Source organism: Clarias gariepinus, chromosome 20 (assembly GCF_024256425.1).
Source record: "Clarias gariepinus isolate MV-2021 ecotype Netherlands chromosome 20, CGAR_prim_01v2, whole genome shotgun sequence".
NCBI classification, from domain to species: Eukaryota; Metazoa; Chordata; class Actinopteri; order Siluriformes; family Clariidae; genus Clarias; species Clarias gariepinus.
The window spans coordinates 10,967,525-10,987,237 of record NC_071119.1 but is presented as its reverse complement, the minus strand read 5'-3'; the positions used below and the strand labels follow the sequence as shown (position 1 = coordinate 10,987,237).

General features: G+C 39.6%; 1 protein-coding gene across 3 annotated transcripts; it reads left to right on the top strand.

The window, feature by feature from the left end:
• The first annotated feature begins 79 nt into the window (after positions 1–79).
• Positions 80–19,433, top strand: uba6 (ubiquitin like modifier activating enzyme 6). 3 transcript variants are annotated; one of them, XM_053480153.1, is made up of 33 exons: positions 80–401; positions 911–1,000; positions 3,070–3,164; positions 3,260–3,288; positions 3,412–3,506; positions 3,587–3,698; positions 3,870–3,950; positions 4,045–4,167; positions 4,527–4,650; positions 5,837–5,940; positions 6,097–6,159; positions 6,314–6,390; positions 6,477–6,543; positions 6,632–6,775; positions 6,972–7,039; positions 8,190–8,268; positions 8,366–8,446; positions 8,531–8,608; positions 10,615–10,796; positions 11,761–11,866; positions 11,954–12,043; positions 12,322–12,402; positions 12,529–12,657; positions 13,727–13,778; positions 13,921–13,984; positions 14,095–14,164; positions 14,261–14,332; positions 15,240–15,360; positions 15,486–15,679; positions 15,889–16,016; positions 16,135–16,222; positions 18,107–18,201; positions 18,304–19,433. In XM_053480153.1, exons 2-33 carry the CDS (start codon positions 963–965, stop codon positions 18,446–18,448), a joined length of 3,075 nt encoding a protein of 1,024 aa, XP_053336128.1. In that variant the 5' UTR covers positions 80–401; positions 911–962; the 3' UTR covers positions 18,449–19,433. The 3 variants fall into 3 exon arrangements, with proteins under 3 accessions (XP_053336128.1, XP_053336126.1, XP_053336127.1); XM_053480151.1 differs by having other exon boundaries at positions 81–206; XM_053480152.1 differs by lacking the exon at positions 80–401 and adding an exon at positions 623–824.
• The last annotated feature ends 280 nt before the right edge of the window (positions 19,434–19,713 follow it).

Genomic DNA, 19,713 nt, shown 5'->3' with positions numbered 1-19,713 from the left:
TCTTTTCTATATCTTTGCCTCCATCATAACTTATTTTTGGCTTGTATTGAGGTCAGTATTTTTGACTACACTGTACTACTGTATTTTTTTTTCTCGATCCTCCAAACCGGCAGATGGCGCAGTAACGCAGTTTCACCTCGCGAGCCATTGAATGAACAAACCGTGGAAGAAGTCGACGCTTCTCGGTCCCTCGCGCACAGTGACAGGTAACGTCAACTCACTCTAAACTCGTCTGGTCGTGGTATTTCGTCGTTTTGCTCTTTTCTGTCATTAATAAAAACCTTCCGACTCAACACTGTTTTCGAAAACAGTTCCAGCTCGAGGCTTTTTATGCGTAATAAACACCCGGACCAGTAATGAGTAAAAGCTAGCCGGTGAGCTAGCTAACGGCACTACTCTGAGTAAGCGGCTTTTCATCCCACCTGCATTGTGTCAACTCCCGCCCCTGATCTGTGATTGGTTGCTGGAATATTGGCAATACGACCGCGCTGAGCTGACCAATCAGCAGCGTGGGAGCGCAGAGAGCGAGCCAATCACAACGGGGGACGCGCTAAATGGCTGGGAAATTAAATAATATGAGTCACTTTGCTAGCTGTAGCTGATAACAGTCAGTGCCAGTCATCATTCAGGTTTGATTTAGTTTAGCTGCTGCGTAGTTATTGTGTGAGAGCTTATTCATTTCGCCTGGCAGTAAAAGTGTGTGTTGTGTTATGCAAGTGATATTATAATAAATTGTGTGTATATGTGTTAAGGTGGGACAGTCCCAATGAAAACACAGACCCCAAAGGACAACAAAAAGACTGAATCCTCTTCCTTTTTCAAGTGTAAATGATTTCTTCATCGAACACTCCACCTCCATATCTGTAAACATAACTATAAACTCGTGCTTATATTTGTTCCTGTTGTCCAGGCTGTCTTAAGTCCTCAGCGAGAGCAAGGCGTCCCCTTCCCCCCTGTCCAACATGGCTGACCCTATGGAGATAGACGACTCATTGTACAGGTAAGAATCGAAGTCGGGCCTCCTGTGTTTTTTCACGGCAAAAACCTAAACGCAAAACACGCTCAAAGTGTATTTCCATCTTCTGTCCTGAGTGTGCTTACTACCAGCTGATCAGAAGCTGGAGGAGGGGAGTACATTCTGACAACCTGTTTCTGATAGGCTCTTTTCAGTGCTCTCTGTGAGCCTTAGACTAAAACCTTATCATAAAATTATTAATGAAGGGATTAATAAGAGGCGGTTCCCAGCTGTAACATGAGGCAGCCCGGGTTTACCTTAACGCTCTGTGCATGCAGGCTGACGGTGAGCGACTATTCAACACGGCTTCACACACTCTGGATGATGAGAGAAACAGACTGTCAATTAAAAATGCATATATTCTAATATGTATAAAAACATGCCTGCCCTCGGTGCTTATTAATAAGTAGCCATGATTGACTCAGCAAATACAGAGTGACTGATGTGTGTGTTTATTAAAAAAAAAAAAAATGTTTAGGGCAGAGTTTCGGTTTTGTAATTCATTGTCGCAGCCTCGTTCCACGTGCTGCACTTCATGATGCGTGAGTATAGCAGGACCTTCACAATTTGGCGTGTGTGAGAGACGCTTAATGCTACAGTAGTTAAGGAATGGAAAATTTTAGCTCTTCATTCGAGCATAAGCTATTCTATTGGTTTCAGTCTTTTTATAGTCTACATAAAAAAATAGGAGAGTGGACTACGCTGCCTTTCAATAAATTGAAGTTGTAAATTTGTGATCCTTTCTCAGATCTTAATTATATTAGTGCACTAAAGTTTAGATATATTTAAATGAGTAATGTACAGTAGTTGGCTGAATGTCCAAAAAGCGCAGGTGCCATTTATTAATGTTATTTTCGCGGTATTTTATTTCTTACTATTGTGCAAAGATTAATCAACATTATTGAGTTAAATCAATAATTAAGAGTCTCTAACAAATTTGATTGTCGATTTGCTTATGACATCATGACACTTGATTCTTGCGCGAACTGTAAACGCTCTGATGTTTAGGTGTCGGGTTTACCAGAGTAAAGTGAATAATAGCCTGATAGCAAACACCTCAATGAGCAAAAGTCTCCTAAGTGTAGTTGGTGGGAAAGAGAGATTCACTCCTGAAGAGAATAAAAAATAAAAATTACTGACTGTGTTGCTGTGAGTTGGGTCTTTAGTTTCAGTTTTCCTAAATTCACACACACGCACACACGCACGCAAACCTTATTGGTGGCTTTTGAGCTTTACACATACTCTCTCTCTTTTTCTCTCTCTCTCTCTCTCTTAAACACACACACACACATGCGGATGACCTCACTTTCATTTCTGTCACCACAGACTTAATCTCAGATTTTATAAACATTAACTCCCATAACTACCATCTGCTATCTCTGATTCTTTAATAGATGGATAAATTGTTATATAGATAGATTCATTGATTTCAAAGACTTTAATTGAGGCCTTTTTTTTTTTGCTTTTCTTTGGTTTTACATTATGCTTCATCAGGAAAGTTAATTAAAAGACTTATTTTTAATGAAAGATTAATTTCTGCTATCTTGATTTTTTTGTACATGTTGTAATGAATTAACAATCTTAAGCTAAACTTAACAGCTGATCACTAAACACTACTGAGTAATTGTGGCATCTATAATCTGTTTGTTTCAATAATCGATAGATGAATAAATTTGCAAAAATAATCGTTAGTTACAGCTCTCCTGTTAACATCATATTTTTCTTCCAACAGCTTTTATGTTACTTTAAAATAAGAAAAAGCTAGTTTTTTTTTGTTACAGGAGGAAAGTCCTGAGTAGACTTAACATGTTTTTTCAGGGTTTATTTATTTTTTATTTTATTTTATTGAGTGTAATAAATGTGTTGGTTAAAAAAAAAAACGTGAAATTTTTTTTAAAAGAATCCTGTAGCCTTGATGGCCAGTTTAGCTCTTTTGAAACTCTCTCTTACTTTAGTCCAAAATTAGAGTAATTTTCAAAAGGAAATCTGTAATGAAACCTTTGTCTGACTTATGTCTGTCTGTCTGTTTTCTCTCTCTCTCTTTCTGTGTGTAGTCGGCAGCGGTACGTCCTGGGAGACAGCGCCATGCAGCAGATGGCCCAGTCCTCTGTCTTCTTGAGTGGAATCGGGGCTCTGGGTGTAGAAATAGGCGAGTAATCACACACTCATTATATAGATCATCTCTCCCACTACAGCTTCCACCACTGTCCTGGAGACTAACAGAAATATTCCCTCTTCTTACAGCTAAGAACATCGTCCTTGCAGGCGTGAAGGTGAGAGCGGATTTCTTAATTGATGAAACTTCAGTGCTGAATCTTTGCCTGTTGAGTGAGCTGTGTTTTAATGAAAGCTGTGTGTGTGTGTGTGTGTGTGTGTGTGTGTGTGTGTGTGTACAGACAGTCACGTTGCATGACAGTAAGCACTGTGACGTCTGGGATCTGGGCACCAACTTCTTTATCCGAGAGCAGGATGTCCAGAGCCGGAAGAAAAGGTAGAAGTATTTCACACACAGATTTGAAAAAAATCATTTGAGAAATCAGAGTTTATAAACTTGTGGTTTTTGTGTCTCAGGGTGGAAGCCGTGCACTCGCGGGTGGCCGAGTTAAACCCGTACGTTCAGGTCAGCGTATCGAGCATGGTCCTAAACGACACCACCGATCTCAGCTTCCTGTTAAAGTACCAGGTCTCACCTCGACCACACTAATACTAATAAATGCTAAATAAAGTAGATTTGTTTTAGATTTAAACTTTGAGGATTGACGAATATGAGTTATAAATGTGACTTTAATTTGTGTGTGTGTGTGTGTGTGTGTGTGTGTGTGTGTGTGTGTGTGTGTGTGTGTGTGTGTCACAGTGTGTCGTGCTAACAGAGACAAGTCTAAGCTTGCAGAAGAAGATCAACCGTTTTTGCCACTCTCAACAGCCTCCGATTAAGGTACAGAAACGTTCAGTACACACTTGTTGATCTTTCTTTCATCATGTTGCCATGGCGACCTTTCCGAGACGACATCATGTTTCCTTTTGCTCAGTTCATCAGCTGTGACGTGTTGGGGATCTGTTCGAGAGTGTTCTGCGACTTCGGCGAGAGCTTCGAGGTGTCCGACCCGACGGGGGAGGAGCCTAAAGAGCTTTTCATTCAGAATATCAGCCAAGTACGCTTACACACACACACAGACACACACACACACTTAACACTCCCTAAACACCTTTCTCTTTAATCTAAGTCAACAGCCACGATTTGAAGAGCAGTCTGTAACAGGGGTGCAGCGATTAATCTACAAGAGCAACTTAAAATTAGTCAAATTAATAAGTAGATTTTATTGCATCTACTTTGCTTTTCTAGATTAAATTTAATCAGAAAAGATAAATTTTTATGCAAATATTAATATTTATCTAAATTTTTACGCGCAAAAGAAACCTTAAGCTAGATTTTAAAGCAGATGGTAGAGCTTAGTGAATATTCGTGACAGTATTTAACCCGAACCTTTTATGCTTTGTGACTCCCGTCCAGGAGAACCCCGGCGTGGTGACGTGCATGGACAACCACACGCACGGCCTTCAGACCGGACAGAGTGTGTGTTTCAGAGAAATCAACGGCATGACCGAGCTCAACAGCACCACACACCAAATTACAGGTACACACACACACTCAGCAGTCTCAGAATTTAACTTCAGTTATAAACACACAGTAAAATGTAAAGTTATAAATGGGGTACATTTAGACTAATGATTAAAAGTGACTGCGACGATGAAGATGATGTCGTGGCACAAGGGCTTACAGCTTAGATTCAAGCAATATCACACGAGAGGGAGCTCTGTTGATATAAATATAAGCCTGAGTGCCGATATTCATCACAACAGCACGACCTTGGGTGCGATATTGCTTTCATACAACCGTTCCAGAAAAACACATTTATTATCCGCAGATAACGATTTGTTTGTTTAATAAACTAGCGGAAGTACCTAGTGGCATGACGTTTTTAATGTTATATTCGCCTTTCTTTTAAGTCATTATAAAATGTTTGTTTATTTTTATTATTATTATTTAATTATCATTGCTTATTATTTATTTCTTTTCTTGTTTTTATTAATCTATTGTTGTTATTTTTTTCATTTATTAATTTTATTGAGTTATTTATTTTTAAAAAATGATTTAGTTTTTCATTTTTTGTATTTCATCTCTTGTTATAGAGCATATATTCTATTATTTGGAGTCTATCTGCGTTGGGTTGGTGGAAAAAATGGTGTTTCTTTTTGTTTGTGTGTTTGTTTTGTATTGTTGTTTCTATTTAATCTAGAAAAAGAAAAAAATGCAATAAACAGTTGTTAACAAAAAAAGAAATAAAATTAGCAGAAGTAACTAACCACGACTGATAGTTAGTGTGATTAATAAGGGAGAAAGTAGTTTTAAATTCTTACTGGTACAATATGGACATAAGGTGATAAATAAATCTCATACTTTTTGATTTATATTTTATTATTCCACTTTACCAGCTATTTAGTGTGTGTATATTTACTTGTCTTACACACTTTCCTGTTTACACGGACATAGAACATATCCGATATGTGTCACATATGAACAAAAAATCGGAATTGGGTCACATTTACCTGACAGTGTTAACGTAGCCAAAGTGTTGTTTAAGACGCTGAAAGTTGTAGGACACCTGTGACTCGTCCCAGTGCTGTTATTGTCCGTTATCACCACCCGTGGAACTCCTCGCTTGTCCAGTCAGATTACTCGGCCAGAACTAACCATTGTAAAATTTGGAATATTACAAACTGTGAATGGATTTCATTGTGTTTGTGTGTCCGTGTGTGTAGTTACCTCTCCGTACAGTTTCACAATCTGCGATACCTCGTCCTTCCAGCCGTATCTCCATGGAGGAATCTTTCGAACAGTCAAGACGCCCAAAACCTACAGCTTTGTACGTCAACCCGGTCGATTTATCAGAATGATTCTGCCAAATGAACCAAAAATCTCTGGTCTCAGTTTTCGTGTGTTTTGTTTTGTGTGTGTGTGTGTGTGTATGTGTGTGTGTGTGTATGTGTGTATGTGTGTATGTGTGTGTGTGTGTGTGTAGGAGACAATGGAGCAACAGATACACAACCCGCAGCTACTTATTCCAGATTTCAGCAGACCTGAGGTGTGTGTGTGTGTGTCTGTGTGTATAGATATTATGTGTAGAGTAGATGTCATGGTGGTTTAATATTTATTATTTTATTTTATATATATATATATATATATATATATATATATATATATATATATACGTTGTGTTGATTTATGTTTCCCATTAGGCACCGCTCCAGATCCACACCACTATGATAGCTCTGGATGTCTTCCATGAGCAGCACAACAGACTGCCGAATACTGGGTAACCATATACTGTTTGTTTGTTTGTTTTTATACCGCTTGTTTTTCTTTCTTTCTGTCTTATGTCATCTCTGTCGCTCTTCGTAGCTGTTCGCAGGATTCGGATCTCTTGCTGAAAATCACAGAGGACGTCAGCGCGACGCTTAAAAGCAAAGTAAGCGGGCATTTATTTATAAATTTTTTGCCGGTTTGTTTTTTCCAGTAGTTTCCGTTATATATTTTTCAGTCTTGTTTGCGTTTAGGTGAGCGTAAACACGTCGTTAGTGAGGTGTGTGTCGCGCTGCGCGAGAGGCTGTCTCTCTCCCCTGGCAGCCGCCGTGGGAGGCATCGCCAGTCAGGAAGTGCTCAAGGCTCTTACCGGAAAGTTCACGCCGCTTCAGCAGTGGGTAGGTCAAAGGTCAAACTCCCCACCAAGCTGCTGTTGTATTGTCTATGATCCTGTTTTCAGCAAAAGAGTTTAAAAATCACTTTGTAAACGGATGTCTGTCTCAGCTGTTACTTACGAGATACACGTACCAATACTAGGGATCTATGCAAGGCATGTGATGCAAGACGGTTTTCTTTTTGTTTGTTTCTGTGTAGTTTTACTTAGACGCTTTAGAAGTGGTCCAGCCTCTTCAGTCTCTTCCTGTAGAGGAGTTCACACCAAGGTAAGTGTTTTTTTCTCCCCCTATTAAACTGCAAGCTCACCTAAATGCACCTGAACATGGACATGTACAACATGTTAACATGGGTATTATACTAAACACACTCTGTGAGATTTGCTGAAGAGAGAACACACAAGGCTTAATGTATAAATTTGTAGCAACCTTTAACGCTGAAACGTTCAATAAAAAACCTTTTTTAGAAATGTGTGCTGTGACAAATTGTATAAAGGTACAGTTAGATTAATGATTAAAAGTTACGGCGCAACGACGATGATGTCATGGCATTTGCACACAGGGCTTACAGCTTAAAATCAAACAATATCACACGAGAGGGAGCTCTGTTGTCATAAATATTAGCACATAGTGCTGATATTCATCACGACAGTGCGACCATGTGTGTGATATACAAATGTGAAATCCAAGCTTAAATAGATTTTATGCAAAAAAAAAAAACAATGAATTATTTAGGGCAGGCATCTATCTGGACCCTGATGCTTTTCTGATAAATGAGAATATTTAATATAGCAGTATTCTAATGCTTTTTACTTCTATACACGTCACTCAACAGAGCCAGTCAGTGCGATAGTTTACTGTGTGTAGAGAGTGTGTATGTGCGGAAGAACCAGAAACGATGACTTAAAAAAGAAAAAAGTAAGGTAGACTACGAAAACCGAAGCTTTAAAGATGAATAGACAGATCAATATAATGTCCATGTTCCCTGCAGAAATTTGTGATTAATGAACCGTGGCAATAATAACAAGCAGGAATGCGAAGCGCCAGTATGAGATAAAACACGGGTCGTTAGTGAAGTCCAAGGCAAAGATCCGAAGATAAATTGAAGATAGAGTTTGTATTCCAAACAAATGCAAGTAAATATACAAGGCCAACAAAGTTTAAACTGTCTACATGTTTAACGTAGTTATTGAAAATTGACAACAAAATATTATTGAAATGCTATTGAAATATTAAATTGGCTTAATTTATTTAGTTATAATTTTTTTTGGCTCGAAGAAAATTTCATTGACCCACTCTTATTAAATTTTAATTCCAGACCCCACACATTAGGCACATTCTTACCTTATTGTTATGAATTACTGTATTATTATGAAATGCTTACAGAGGTACTTGTGTGTGTGTTTGTGTGCGCGCGCAGGGGAGATCGATATGATGCGCTGAGGGCCTGCATCGGCCAGTCCTTCTGTCTGGAGTTGCACAAGCTTCGGGTCTTCATGGTGAGCAAGTTGTTGTGTAATCCGCTCCCAAGCCTCGTTCAGAAAGTTACATCAGGTCATGTGGAACAGTATTGATTGTCGTTATTTTTCCCTGCAGGTCGGCTGCGGCGCTATAGGCTGCGAGATGCTGAAGAATTTTGCGCTGCTCGGGGTGGGCTTGACCAGATGCTCAGGCGAGGTAGGGTCAAAGGTCGAAGCATGAAGTAGCTGCGCGTGAAGTTTGTGTCGGTAACGAGTTGTTACGGTTTGTGGTCTGTCACAGGTTTGCATCACCGATCCAGATCTAATAGAGAAGTCCAACCTCAACCGGCAATTTCTCTTCAGACCTCATCATATACGGGTCGGTCGTTATCTCTCTTATTAATTCATTAAGATTATTTATTATATATGCTTTTAATTTTAATGTTTATTATACATATTTTAAATGCTTTTTTTCATTATTTCCTTACTTATTAATTTTAGTTTACATTTGACTTCGTTACTAAGTGTGTTTCCTGTTTCCTAGTATTTTTTGCTTTTTGAATTTAAATGTAAATCTTTTTACAGTGACTTGCAAAAGTATTCGGCCCCCTTGAACTTTTCCACATTTTGTCACATTACAGCCACAATACAGAATCAATTTTATTGGAATTCCACGTGAAAGACCAATACAAAGTGGTGTACACGTGAGAAGTGGAACGAAAATCATACATGATAAATAACTGAAAAGTGGGGTGTGCGTAATTATTCAGCCCCCTGAGTCAATACTTTGTAGAACCACCTTTTGCTGCAATTACAGTTGCCAGTCTTTTAGGGTATGTCTCTACCAGCTTTGCACATCTAGAGACTGAAATCCTTGCCCATTCTTCTTTGCAAAACAGCTCCAGCTTAATCAGATTAGATGGACAGTGTTTGTGAAGAGCAGTTTTCAGATCTTGCCACAGATTTTCGATTGGATTTAGATCTGGACTTTGACTGGGCCGTTCTAACAGATGGATGTGTTTTGTTTTAAAACATACCATTGTTGCCCTGGCTTTATGTTTAGGGTTGTTGTCCTGGAAGGTGAACCTCCGCCCCAGTCTCAAGTCTTTTGCAGACTCCAAGAGGTTTTCTTCCAAGATTGCCCTGTATTTGGCTCTATCCATCTTCCCATCAACTCTGACCAGCTTCCCTGTCCCTGCTGAAGAGAAGCACCCCCAGAGCATGATGCTGCCACCACCATATTTGACAGTCGGGATGGTGTGGTTAGAGTGATGTGCAGTGTTAGTTTTTCGCCACACATAGCGTTTTGCATTTTGGCCAAAAAGTTTCATTTTGGTCTCATCTGACCAGAGCACCTTCTTCCACATGTTTGCTGTGTCCCCCACATGGCTTGTGGCAAGCTCCAAACGGGACTTCTTATGGTTTTCTGTTAACAATGGCTTTCTTCTTGCCACTCTTCCATAAAGGCCAACTTTGTGCCCCCCACCTGAGATGTAGATCTCTGCAGCTCGTCCAGAGTCACCATGGGCCTCTTGGCTGCATTTCTGATCAGCGCTCTCCTTGTTCGGCCTGTGAGTTTAGGTGGACGGCCTTGTCTTGGTAGGTTAACAGTTGTGCCATACTCCTTCCATTTCTGAATGATCGCTTGAACAGTGCTCCGTGGGATGTTCAAGGCTTTGGAAATCTTTTTGTAGCCTAAGCCTGCTTCAGATTTCTCAATAACTTTATCTCTGACCTGTCTGGTGTGTTCTTTGGACTTCATGGTGTTGTTGCTCCCAATATTCTCTTAGACAACATCTGAGCCCGTCACAAAGCAGCTTGTATTGCAATTTGTACTGACATTAGATTACACACAGGTGCACTCTATTTAGTCATTAGCACTCATCAGGCAATGACTATGGGCAACTGACTGCACTCAGACCAAAGGGGGCTGAATTATTACGCACACCTCACTTTGCAGTTATTTATTTGTAAAAAAATAAAAATAAATTTAGAATCATGTATGATTTTCGTTCCACTTCTCACGTGTACACCACATTGTATTGGTTTTTCACGTGGAATTCCAATAAAATTGATTCATGTTTGTGCCTGTAATGTGACAAAATGTGGAAAAGTTCAAGGGGGTCGAATACTTTTGCAAGCCACTGTATTTTATTATACTATTATTTGTAGTGTTTTTTTTATTCATTTATTTATTTTAAAGATCTTTGTTTTTTAATTTCTGTTAAGTTTTATTTTTTTATGTATCCATTGATACATTTATTATTATTATTATTATTATAGTAATTTGTGTATCTGTTAATATCTTGATTTATTTTTTTTACTTTTTCTTCTTCTTTCCTTTTTTTTCTGCTTTAAATGCCATTTGCTCTTTCATCCGTGCAGAAGCCGAAAAGCATCACGGCAGCTGCAGTTACGTTAGAGATCAATCCGGAGCTCCATATAGACGCTAACCTGCACAAGGTGTGTCCTGCCACGGAGGAGACGTTCAGTGACACTTTCTACTCGCGCATCAGCCTTGTCATCACCGCGCTTGACAACGTGGAGGCTCGGAGATACGTCGACAGGTAAGAGAGCTGTTTAAAGGGAACATCCAGAAACATGTTTTAGTAAATGTTAATATGATCTTTAGGGCCCTAATGAAAAGTTTGTAATATATTTAATAAAAAATTCTCAATGGTTGTATAAAAAAAACACTACTTTTAACTGGTAAAAACTAGTTCTGTTCTCAGCAACCTATTTCAGTGCATGTTTCTTTAAATGCTCATGACCTCTGCTGAGCCCGCCCCCCCCCAGTTCTGTGGGGCGTGTCTTCACAAAACACGTGGGGTATAGCCACGGGAGTGTAGTCCAGTGCGGGCAATGCTTTGGACTGCATTACCCACAAAGCATTGCCCACAACGCAGTGCTTTGTGGGTAATGCAGTCCAAACTGGAAAACGCTGGAATATAGAGCCTGAGCCTGTTTTCTTCAGTCGTTTTTGGTTTGATTTAAATACGGAACCTACGCGGAAGTTTGTAATATTGCCGAACGCAGAAATTAAAAGAATGGACATGCATCGACTCGATTTGTCTTTCTCATCACTGCACGGGCATGAATTAACGGGCTGTTACGCTGCTGCGAGCAACAACAACGACTGCTGTGTTCGCTATTACACCCAACAACTGTACACAACACTCGCTTAGGCGACATTTTGCTCCAGTGGCGAAAAACAATGGCCGTCAGCTTATTCTCACTCGGGGCGGGTCTTTGCTAAAACACCAGTGTCAATCAACTAGTGTAGGAGTGGCCTCTTGTGGTGTGGCGTCACAGTGACAGGCATTTGCGATTGGCCTGATTTCAGAAGGGGCATGTTATTGTAATAAATGAAAAGAAAACCACTGGGCGGCTCTTTATCATCGTAGAGTGGTTGTGTACGCGCTCTCCTAACACACAGTTCAGTCCAAACAGCTTAAAAAAGTGCATGTAGGCCTGTATCACATTTAAAGCCTCCAGTTGTGCATCAAAACTGTGTTTTTGTTCCCTGAACAGTCGGAGCGTGTCCAATCAGAAAGCGCTACTTGACTCTGGGACCATGGGGACGAAAGGTCACACAGAGGTCATCGTGCCGAACCTGACAGAGTCCTATAACAGTCATGTAAGTGTGTAATGTGCTTGTGTGGGATTTGGGTGAAATAAGTGTGTGTTTTGTAAATGAGTGAGTTTTATTTATTTATTTGTGTAGAGAGATCCACCGGAGGAGGAGATACCGTTCTGCACACTGAAATCATTTCCTGCTGTGATCGAGCATACCATACAGTGGGCCAGGGACAAGGTCAGACACACACACACACACACACACTATATTTAACAGACACAGGATTATATTTTTATTTTATTATTTATTCTCTCACTGTAATATTAAACCAATACTATTTTAAAATTATATCCATAAACTCCAACTGAAAAACACGAGCAGTGATTTACAACCTGCTATAAAATATATTTTTGTGATTAAAAAAGTATCTCAGCACACTTTCTTTAAAAGCTTTAAATTTTTTGTCCTTTATTGCATCACCGGTTCTTATATGATTCTTTTTTTTTCTCATTTAGTTTGAAAGTGCCTTCACTCACAAGCCCTCCATGTACAACCTGTTCTGGCACAACCATGTGTCAGCTGTGGATGTATTACAGGTAAGGTAGAGGTTTTAAATAGAAAGTTAATGTTCTACGACCTCATCTGCCAGTGACGAATACTTATGCTCAATTCCTGTGGATTCTCAGTTTGTTTTTTTTTTTTCCTCATCTTTTTTTTTGCAGAGGATGAAATCCGGGGAGACCATGGATGGAGCGTTTCAAGTTGTTAAGGTGTTAAATCGTCGCCCCACGTGCTGGGAGCACTGCCTGGCCGCCGCCCGTCTCAAATTTGACAAATACTTCAAGAGAAAGGTACGGTCACAGTAACACCCCACCGAACACGGCACTGAAACTCCGCTCGTAAACACGGCAAGCCTTCAGAGCAAAGTTACAATTTAATTGGTATTATAAATGAGGTAGTAATGTGGCGCCGTTCAGGTGGCGAATTGGCGGGTTGTGGTCTATACCCGGTCCGAGTGACAGTTCTGTCTGGACCCTGATGCTCTAGTTTAGAGAGTGTGTGGGGGGGGGAATAAATAATTAAAAGTGCAACGCTCCATGAATGGCTTGAAAAAGTTTCATTCAGAGATAAATGAACAGATTAATCTGTTTATTCGTCCTGTGGAAAAGTTTAAAACCAGTTTGTTCTGAAACTCGTGGTGATAATAAAAAACAGTAATGTGAAGCGCCAGTATGAGATAAAATGCGGGTCATTAGAGCAAACATTTCCGCAGCAGTCCGAGGTGAGGGCGCATAAAATAGTTCTTATACTTGCTGCCTAGCAGTGTGCAAATGAAGATTCACTAAAGATTTATTAAAGATTTTTTTTTTTTTTTTTTTTTTTTGTATTTCATACAAATACAAGGAAATGTCTTAGGCTTTCAAAGATCGGACTGGACACATGTTTAACGTAGTTACTAAAAATGTATTTTATATATAGGATCTTATTTAATTTGAATTCAGTACTCCTGCTGTAAAATATTTGCTCATGGACATCCTGTGTGTTTGGGAGTAAATTATTTAAGAAGTTTGTTCAGAATTATAGAAAAATCTGTGCATTTATAAATCGTGATAGTAACAAAATTGCAATACAAATCGAATCAGCATCTACTGTAGGTGTTGTGATATTAGTGTATTTATTGATCCTTGGTTATTCAGGGTTGCATTTTCTTTTATTATTTTTAATCCATGGATTTTTTTAAATTCATTGCATGTTTTTTTTTTTTAACCCATTTTGTCTTATTCTAAAGCACAGCTATTTTAGCATATACAAACATTTAAATTCATGCATGTTAATAATGCACTAATACTGGTATTGTGACTGTACAGGAATGTTTATTAAATATTAATAAAATATCCTTTTTTTTTTCTTTTATATCAGGCACTACAACTACTGCACTCATTTCCACTGGATACCCGACTGAAAGACGGCAGTAAGTCCCTCACTCTTCCCAGGACATGCTTAATGTCATCAGACCCATCACACCTGACCGACTAAGCGTCTACTCTGACTCCAAAGCCATTGATTGAGTTTGTGTTGTTTTTTGTTTGTTTATTTATTTATTTTCCTCCCAGCTCTGTTCTGGCAGTCTCCCAAACGACCTCCATCACCTCTCGAGTTCGATCTCAAAGACCAGCTGTGAGTAAAAGCAGATTTAATTCTGAAATTACACAAAGAGCTATATTAAAAAAAACAAAAAAACAGCTGTATGATATGTTTTATTTATATAATCTATAAACCTCCTGTAGGCACTTTGGTTTCGTGGTCAGCACGGCTAGGCTGTTTGCAGGGATCTACAATGTTCCCTATTCAGAAAAGGTAAAGTTCATATGTACAAATCTTTTTTTTCTTTCCTTTCTTCTCCTTTTTTTTAAATTCTACGATATTTACATTTCTTATTTGTTTTAACCACAGAACCTTAGTTATGAGGCTGTAGCAAGAGTTTTGTCTGAAGTCGAAGTTCCAGAGTACAAGCCGGCAGAGAAGGTAGCCCCTCCTACATCATACATTATAAGTAAACGTGTAAGATGTGTAAATCAGTTGGATCAGCTATGTAATAAAAACTGTATAATGTCTATTAATGCAAAATGAGTGATTACACTCATCAGTGTCATAAAAATGTTGTAGTCATGCTCAGCAGTAACTCATAGCTGTCCAAATACAGGTAGTTCCCGACTTACGAACGAGTTCCCGATGTTCATAACTCCGATTTGTTTGACAAAGTGAGTCTTGTACGTCTTTGACGCGAATATACAATGTAAAGCAGACCAATCCACTTCATCATATCTCTGTCCCCTTTCCTAAAATTTAAAAAGGCACCTAAGGAGGTGAATCCCACATGTGAAATATAACAGTGGTGTCTCTGCACCTTTAAATCATGAGGGGAATCCCGAAAGCCATTTTGCCTCAAAGCTGTTTTCCACTGTATTGAACTGTGAACTCTGTTTTGTTAACGATTTTCCGAAATTAGGATTATTTACCATCAGGACAGCTTTACGGGGCAGACATTTTCTATCATCGTGCTCCCGGACTGATTAAATGATCCCCGTCAGGCCAACTAATTTTTCCTGCACCCTCACACGCACGTACAATATACAGACTTTAGACATCTTATACATTCACTTACAAACTGAAAATATTGTATATAATTGTAATATATAACAAATACTGGTGTCTGGTGAACTGCCGTGTCTATTTTCTGTACTGTACAACGCGAGATACTTCCGCAATGGAATCAGAAGTAAAACCGCGGTTCATTCATATCTGCGGAAGTTCGTAACAAGGATGTTCGTAAATCGGGGACTACCTGTAATCGTAATTAATCATTAAAAACAGACAAATAATATGAATATACAGTAGATTAATTTTGTTTATATTCATGTGTGTGTCTTAGCATATAGAGACAGATGAAACAGTTAAGAAGCCTGATCACATGAAGCTGACCGTGAGCAGTGAGGAGGAAAGGGAAGCCATATCAAACCTGGAGGATGCCATTACATCTGGAGTTACACCAGGTACTTATTAATATACACACACACACACACACACACACATACACAGCTAACACACACCCGGCAATCCAGTAACTTCATGTCGATCATCCTGATGTCAGTTACTTTCCCTCCCTTTCCATCTGTAGAGGCCGTACGCATGACGCCGTTGCTGTTCGAGAAAGATGACGATGCAAACGGCCACATGGATTTTGTGGAATCGGCGTCGGCGCTGCGAGCCCGCATGTACTCCATCGAAGCCGCTGATCGCCTCCAGACGAAACGCATCGCCGGAAAAATCATCCCCGCCATCGCCACGGCTACTGCCGCTGTTGCTGGACTGGTAGGGACTCTCTCATCCAAAATACAGTTTTATATTGTAATGTCATGTCCACATTGTGTCCTAAATTCTGTCAAGAATTCTGTCAAGGAATAATATTTATGCCCACTTTTAATGCAACTTGTTTGAATCAGAGCTATAAATGTGACACAGGAATTTGTGCCCTAACCAGGTTGTCTTTTTCAATAACTAAAATATCTTTACACCCGTAGGTGGCGTTGGAGCTGATTAAAGTGACCGGTGGCTACAGCTTTGAGTCATTTAAAAACTGCTTTTTTAACCTGGCCATCCCCGTTGTGGTCCTGACAGAGACAGCTCAGGTCAAAAGGACGCAGATCCGGTAACACACAGATAGAGAGAGAGATGCATGAACACTTTGCTCACATCCTGCAGTAATATCGTTTTGTTTTAAGTGTTTATTTATTTATTTTTTAATTCTTCTTATTTATTCCTGTTAGAGATGACATCTCCTTCTCCATCTGGGATCGCTGGTCCATCGTAGGACATGAGGACTTCACCCTGTCTGACTTCATCAACGCTGTCAAGGTAAGTCACATGACCGATCCATTTAGAAATTGGCTAAGAGAGAGAGATGAGAGAAAAATCAATTAATGTACATTTCGCGATTCTTTCGATACATGTATCGCCACCGTACCGACTCCAAAATCATTTTTATTTATTATTAATTTTTTATGTAGGAGTCAAAAATGATCCGAACTCCAGTTATATTAAAGCTTCTGTTGGCTGCACTGTCTCATCAGGACACCCCACTTGTGATTTGCATGAAGAAAGAGCAGCGTGCAGTGATTCATGTGGTCTGAGGGTGTGTACTGTACCTCATGCTGAAACAACTCGTGGCTGAGCATAAACAGAAGAGTTTAAAATCTGCAAACAAAATTTGTACCGATACTCTAAGGACAGTGGAATTTTTTTTAAAGAGAATCATTACTGGTGATGAGACATGAATTCATCACTACGAGGCTGAGAAAAAGTCCAAAAGTCAACCATCAGCTGGAAAATTCATCAATACTTACAGTTTTCTGGAATTTTTAAAGTGCCCCTATTATGCGTTGTAAACATAAAGTATCTGCAAAGACAGTGCACGATAAATGAAGTTTTTGTCTATTAAAAAAAAAGTCAGCTCATATTCGCCTAAACGAGTCGTTAGCAATTCAAATCTTTTTCTGATATGGATCCACGTCACTAAGTAACATATTTGCATAATGTCCTCCCACGTTCTACATGGTGAACAACTTGCCCGCCTCCCACTTCGCGGCAGCAAAGGCATTCTGACACAGTTCCCACATGTGCAACTAAATAAATATTACAATGACGATGCTATCACATTTTACAATTAACATTACCACACTCTTGTTAACATATAACACTTACCACTAAGAAAAGTCCTGCTCCAGTCGTGCTTGCGAAACAGTTTCTTGTCGATGTGCCACTTCAACCGTTTTATTATCAGACTCCGGCTCGAATTGATAGGGTAAAATCGAGGCCATCTTTTCTATGTATTGACGGGTCTCCAGAGCCGTCATTCAGTTATGGTCATGGGCGTTTCGTTTTCCGACACATGCTGTAGCGGTAGACCAGTCATAAATCACTGCGCCTTCTGACCAATCACAGCAGTGAGGGCACATGGAAAGGAGGGGTTTAGACAGACTGAATTTTCTAACTGCTTCACACAAGTTGTTTACAAATTATTTAGAAATGGGGTAAAATTAAATCTATTTTTGCAGAAAAGTGTTTTTTGACCTTGCATACATGTAAACCTGTTTTAAGAGACTCATAAAGCAATATTAGCAACCTTAAAATGGCATAATAGGGGCACTTTAAGGACCTGGATTGAAAAATTATCAGGGTTCATCAGAAAAAGGTTCAACAATCAACAGCCCTCGTTACAGAGAGACTTCTTATTGAAGAGCAGGAGACTAAACTTCGGATTAAACACAGATGATTGATATACAAGCGGGCCGTGATCTGCCATGATGACGCACACTACTGACAAAAACTTTGTTTTGAGGTGTTAAATCATCCTCCATATAGTCCTGATCTCACTCTATCAGACTTTCACCTGTCTGGTCCCCTGAAAGCAGCCCTGCGTGGAGGAAGAATGACTTCCGATGAAGAAGTGAAGACAGCATTTTTTAAAACATTTTTTATGAGGGGACAGGAGAGCTTATTGACAGATGGACAAAGTGTATTAAAAAGCAAAAAGATCATGTCGAAAAATTATGTATTTTTCTTCTAACTAAAATTAATTATAATTATTTATTTTAAAAAAAATATATTTGGGGTGATTATAAAAAAATGTGATACTTACAGAATCGCAATACAAATTGGAGTGACACCTATTCGTAGCGATGATATCATAGCGATACAATATCATCGCAGTGGCCGCTTAACATTGTGTTTTGTTCTTAGGAGAAGTACGGTATCGAGCCCACTATGGTCGTTCATGGAGTGAAGATGCTGTACGTCCCCATCATGCCTGGCCACAGCAAGAGACTTAAACTAACGTAAGGCGTCGCTACCAAACAGATCCTGTCTTCCAGTAGGAAATGTTACAGTTTGAACTTATCTACACTCTCTCTCTCTCTCTCTCTTTGTTATCGGTGTAGTATGCAGAAGCTGATCAAGCCTTCAGCAGACAGGAAGTACGTCGACCTCACTGTGTCTTTTGCGCCAGAGACGGACGGGGACGAGGATCTGCCCGGCCCTCCTGTTCGCTATTACTTTAAACAAGAAAGTGGCGAGAAAGCCTGACGCGCACACACACACACACTCACACAGCTAACACACTCTCCCTTATCTTCCCTTGTGGACCACTAGTGGAGTAGCACTTGATCAACCTGTACATAGTAAAACTTTTTTTTTTTGGTTTGTTTTGTTTTCTACGGGTTCGTAATTTTATTGCATAGCTACGTCTGTGCCGATGCCTTAAGAAATATTGTGCGTCGAAGATGATGATGATGGAGGTAATTATTATATATTGTTAAGGGAAAACCCTGTTTACACTCCTAACTTAAGGCTTTTATTTTATTAGCGCAGATACCGAAAGAGAGGACGGAGCCGCAAAAATCGATCGCTTCCTAATGCAAACCGTTAACCCCCTTTTTTTTTTGGTCCCAGATCAAGACGGCGTGCGATACGCAAACTTAACCAGCTCTATTTATTTCCACGTCCCCGCGATTAGCCTTTAAAATATGAACATGCTTAACAACGAGATCAAAGCAAATGTTACCCGGTTACCCGCACGGATTCTCCAGAGGCACCGGATCGAGCGAGCACACTGAATAAATCATCACACAGCGTCCGAGTCGTAACGCGCGCCCTGCAGCACTGTGAGTGGTGTGTATTCCCGGTCGATCAGTACGCTTTCATCCCATTTCTCACGCATCGAAAAAAAAAGACTTTGGACGACTCGCCCGGATTTTCCAGCCTGCTGTGATTTTCTTTATTTTTTTTTACGATGTAGCACACAGCCCTGAATAAGAAGCGAGAAAGAGCGAGATCGTGTTTGTGTGTGTGCGCGCGCGTGTTCTCGTTCGCTTCCTTCGTCTTTAACATGTAACCATGATGTCCTCCGTATTCGTGACTAAAATGATGTCAAACATTTCACAGCTTAAAAAACAAAACAAGAATTAGTAGGTAAGAGAAGTATGAGAAGTATGATCGTACACAACATGTCTGTGTCTGGAGTGTTCAGTTGAACGTCTAATCCAAAATAAACTTTTCAGCCATGGTACAACATGGTGGTGAGTGTTTTTTTTTTTTTTTTTTTCAAATAATATTGTATAAATAACAAGTAATCCCTTTAAATTCAACTTCTCACATGTTCTGAAGATGCTTTTCTGCGTAACACATTTGTAGAGTTTGCTGTCAGCTTAAACATGTCTTATTAGCGTCATACTGTATAAAGTCTTTGTTGCTAGAACACATTTGCACATCTTTTATATGTCGGTGGTGTTGAAGCGCGTTGATGTTCAAAGCATGCTAAAAATAGTGCTCTTCAAACATTTTGTGTGTGT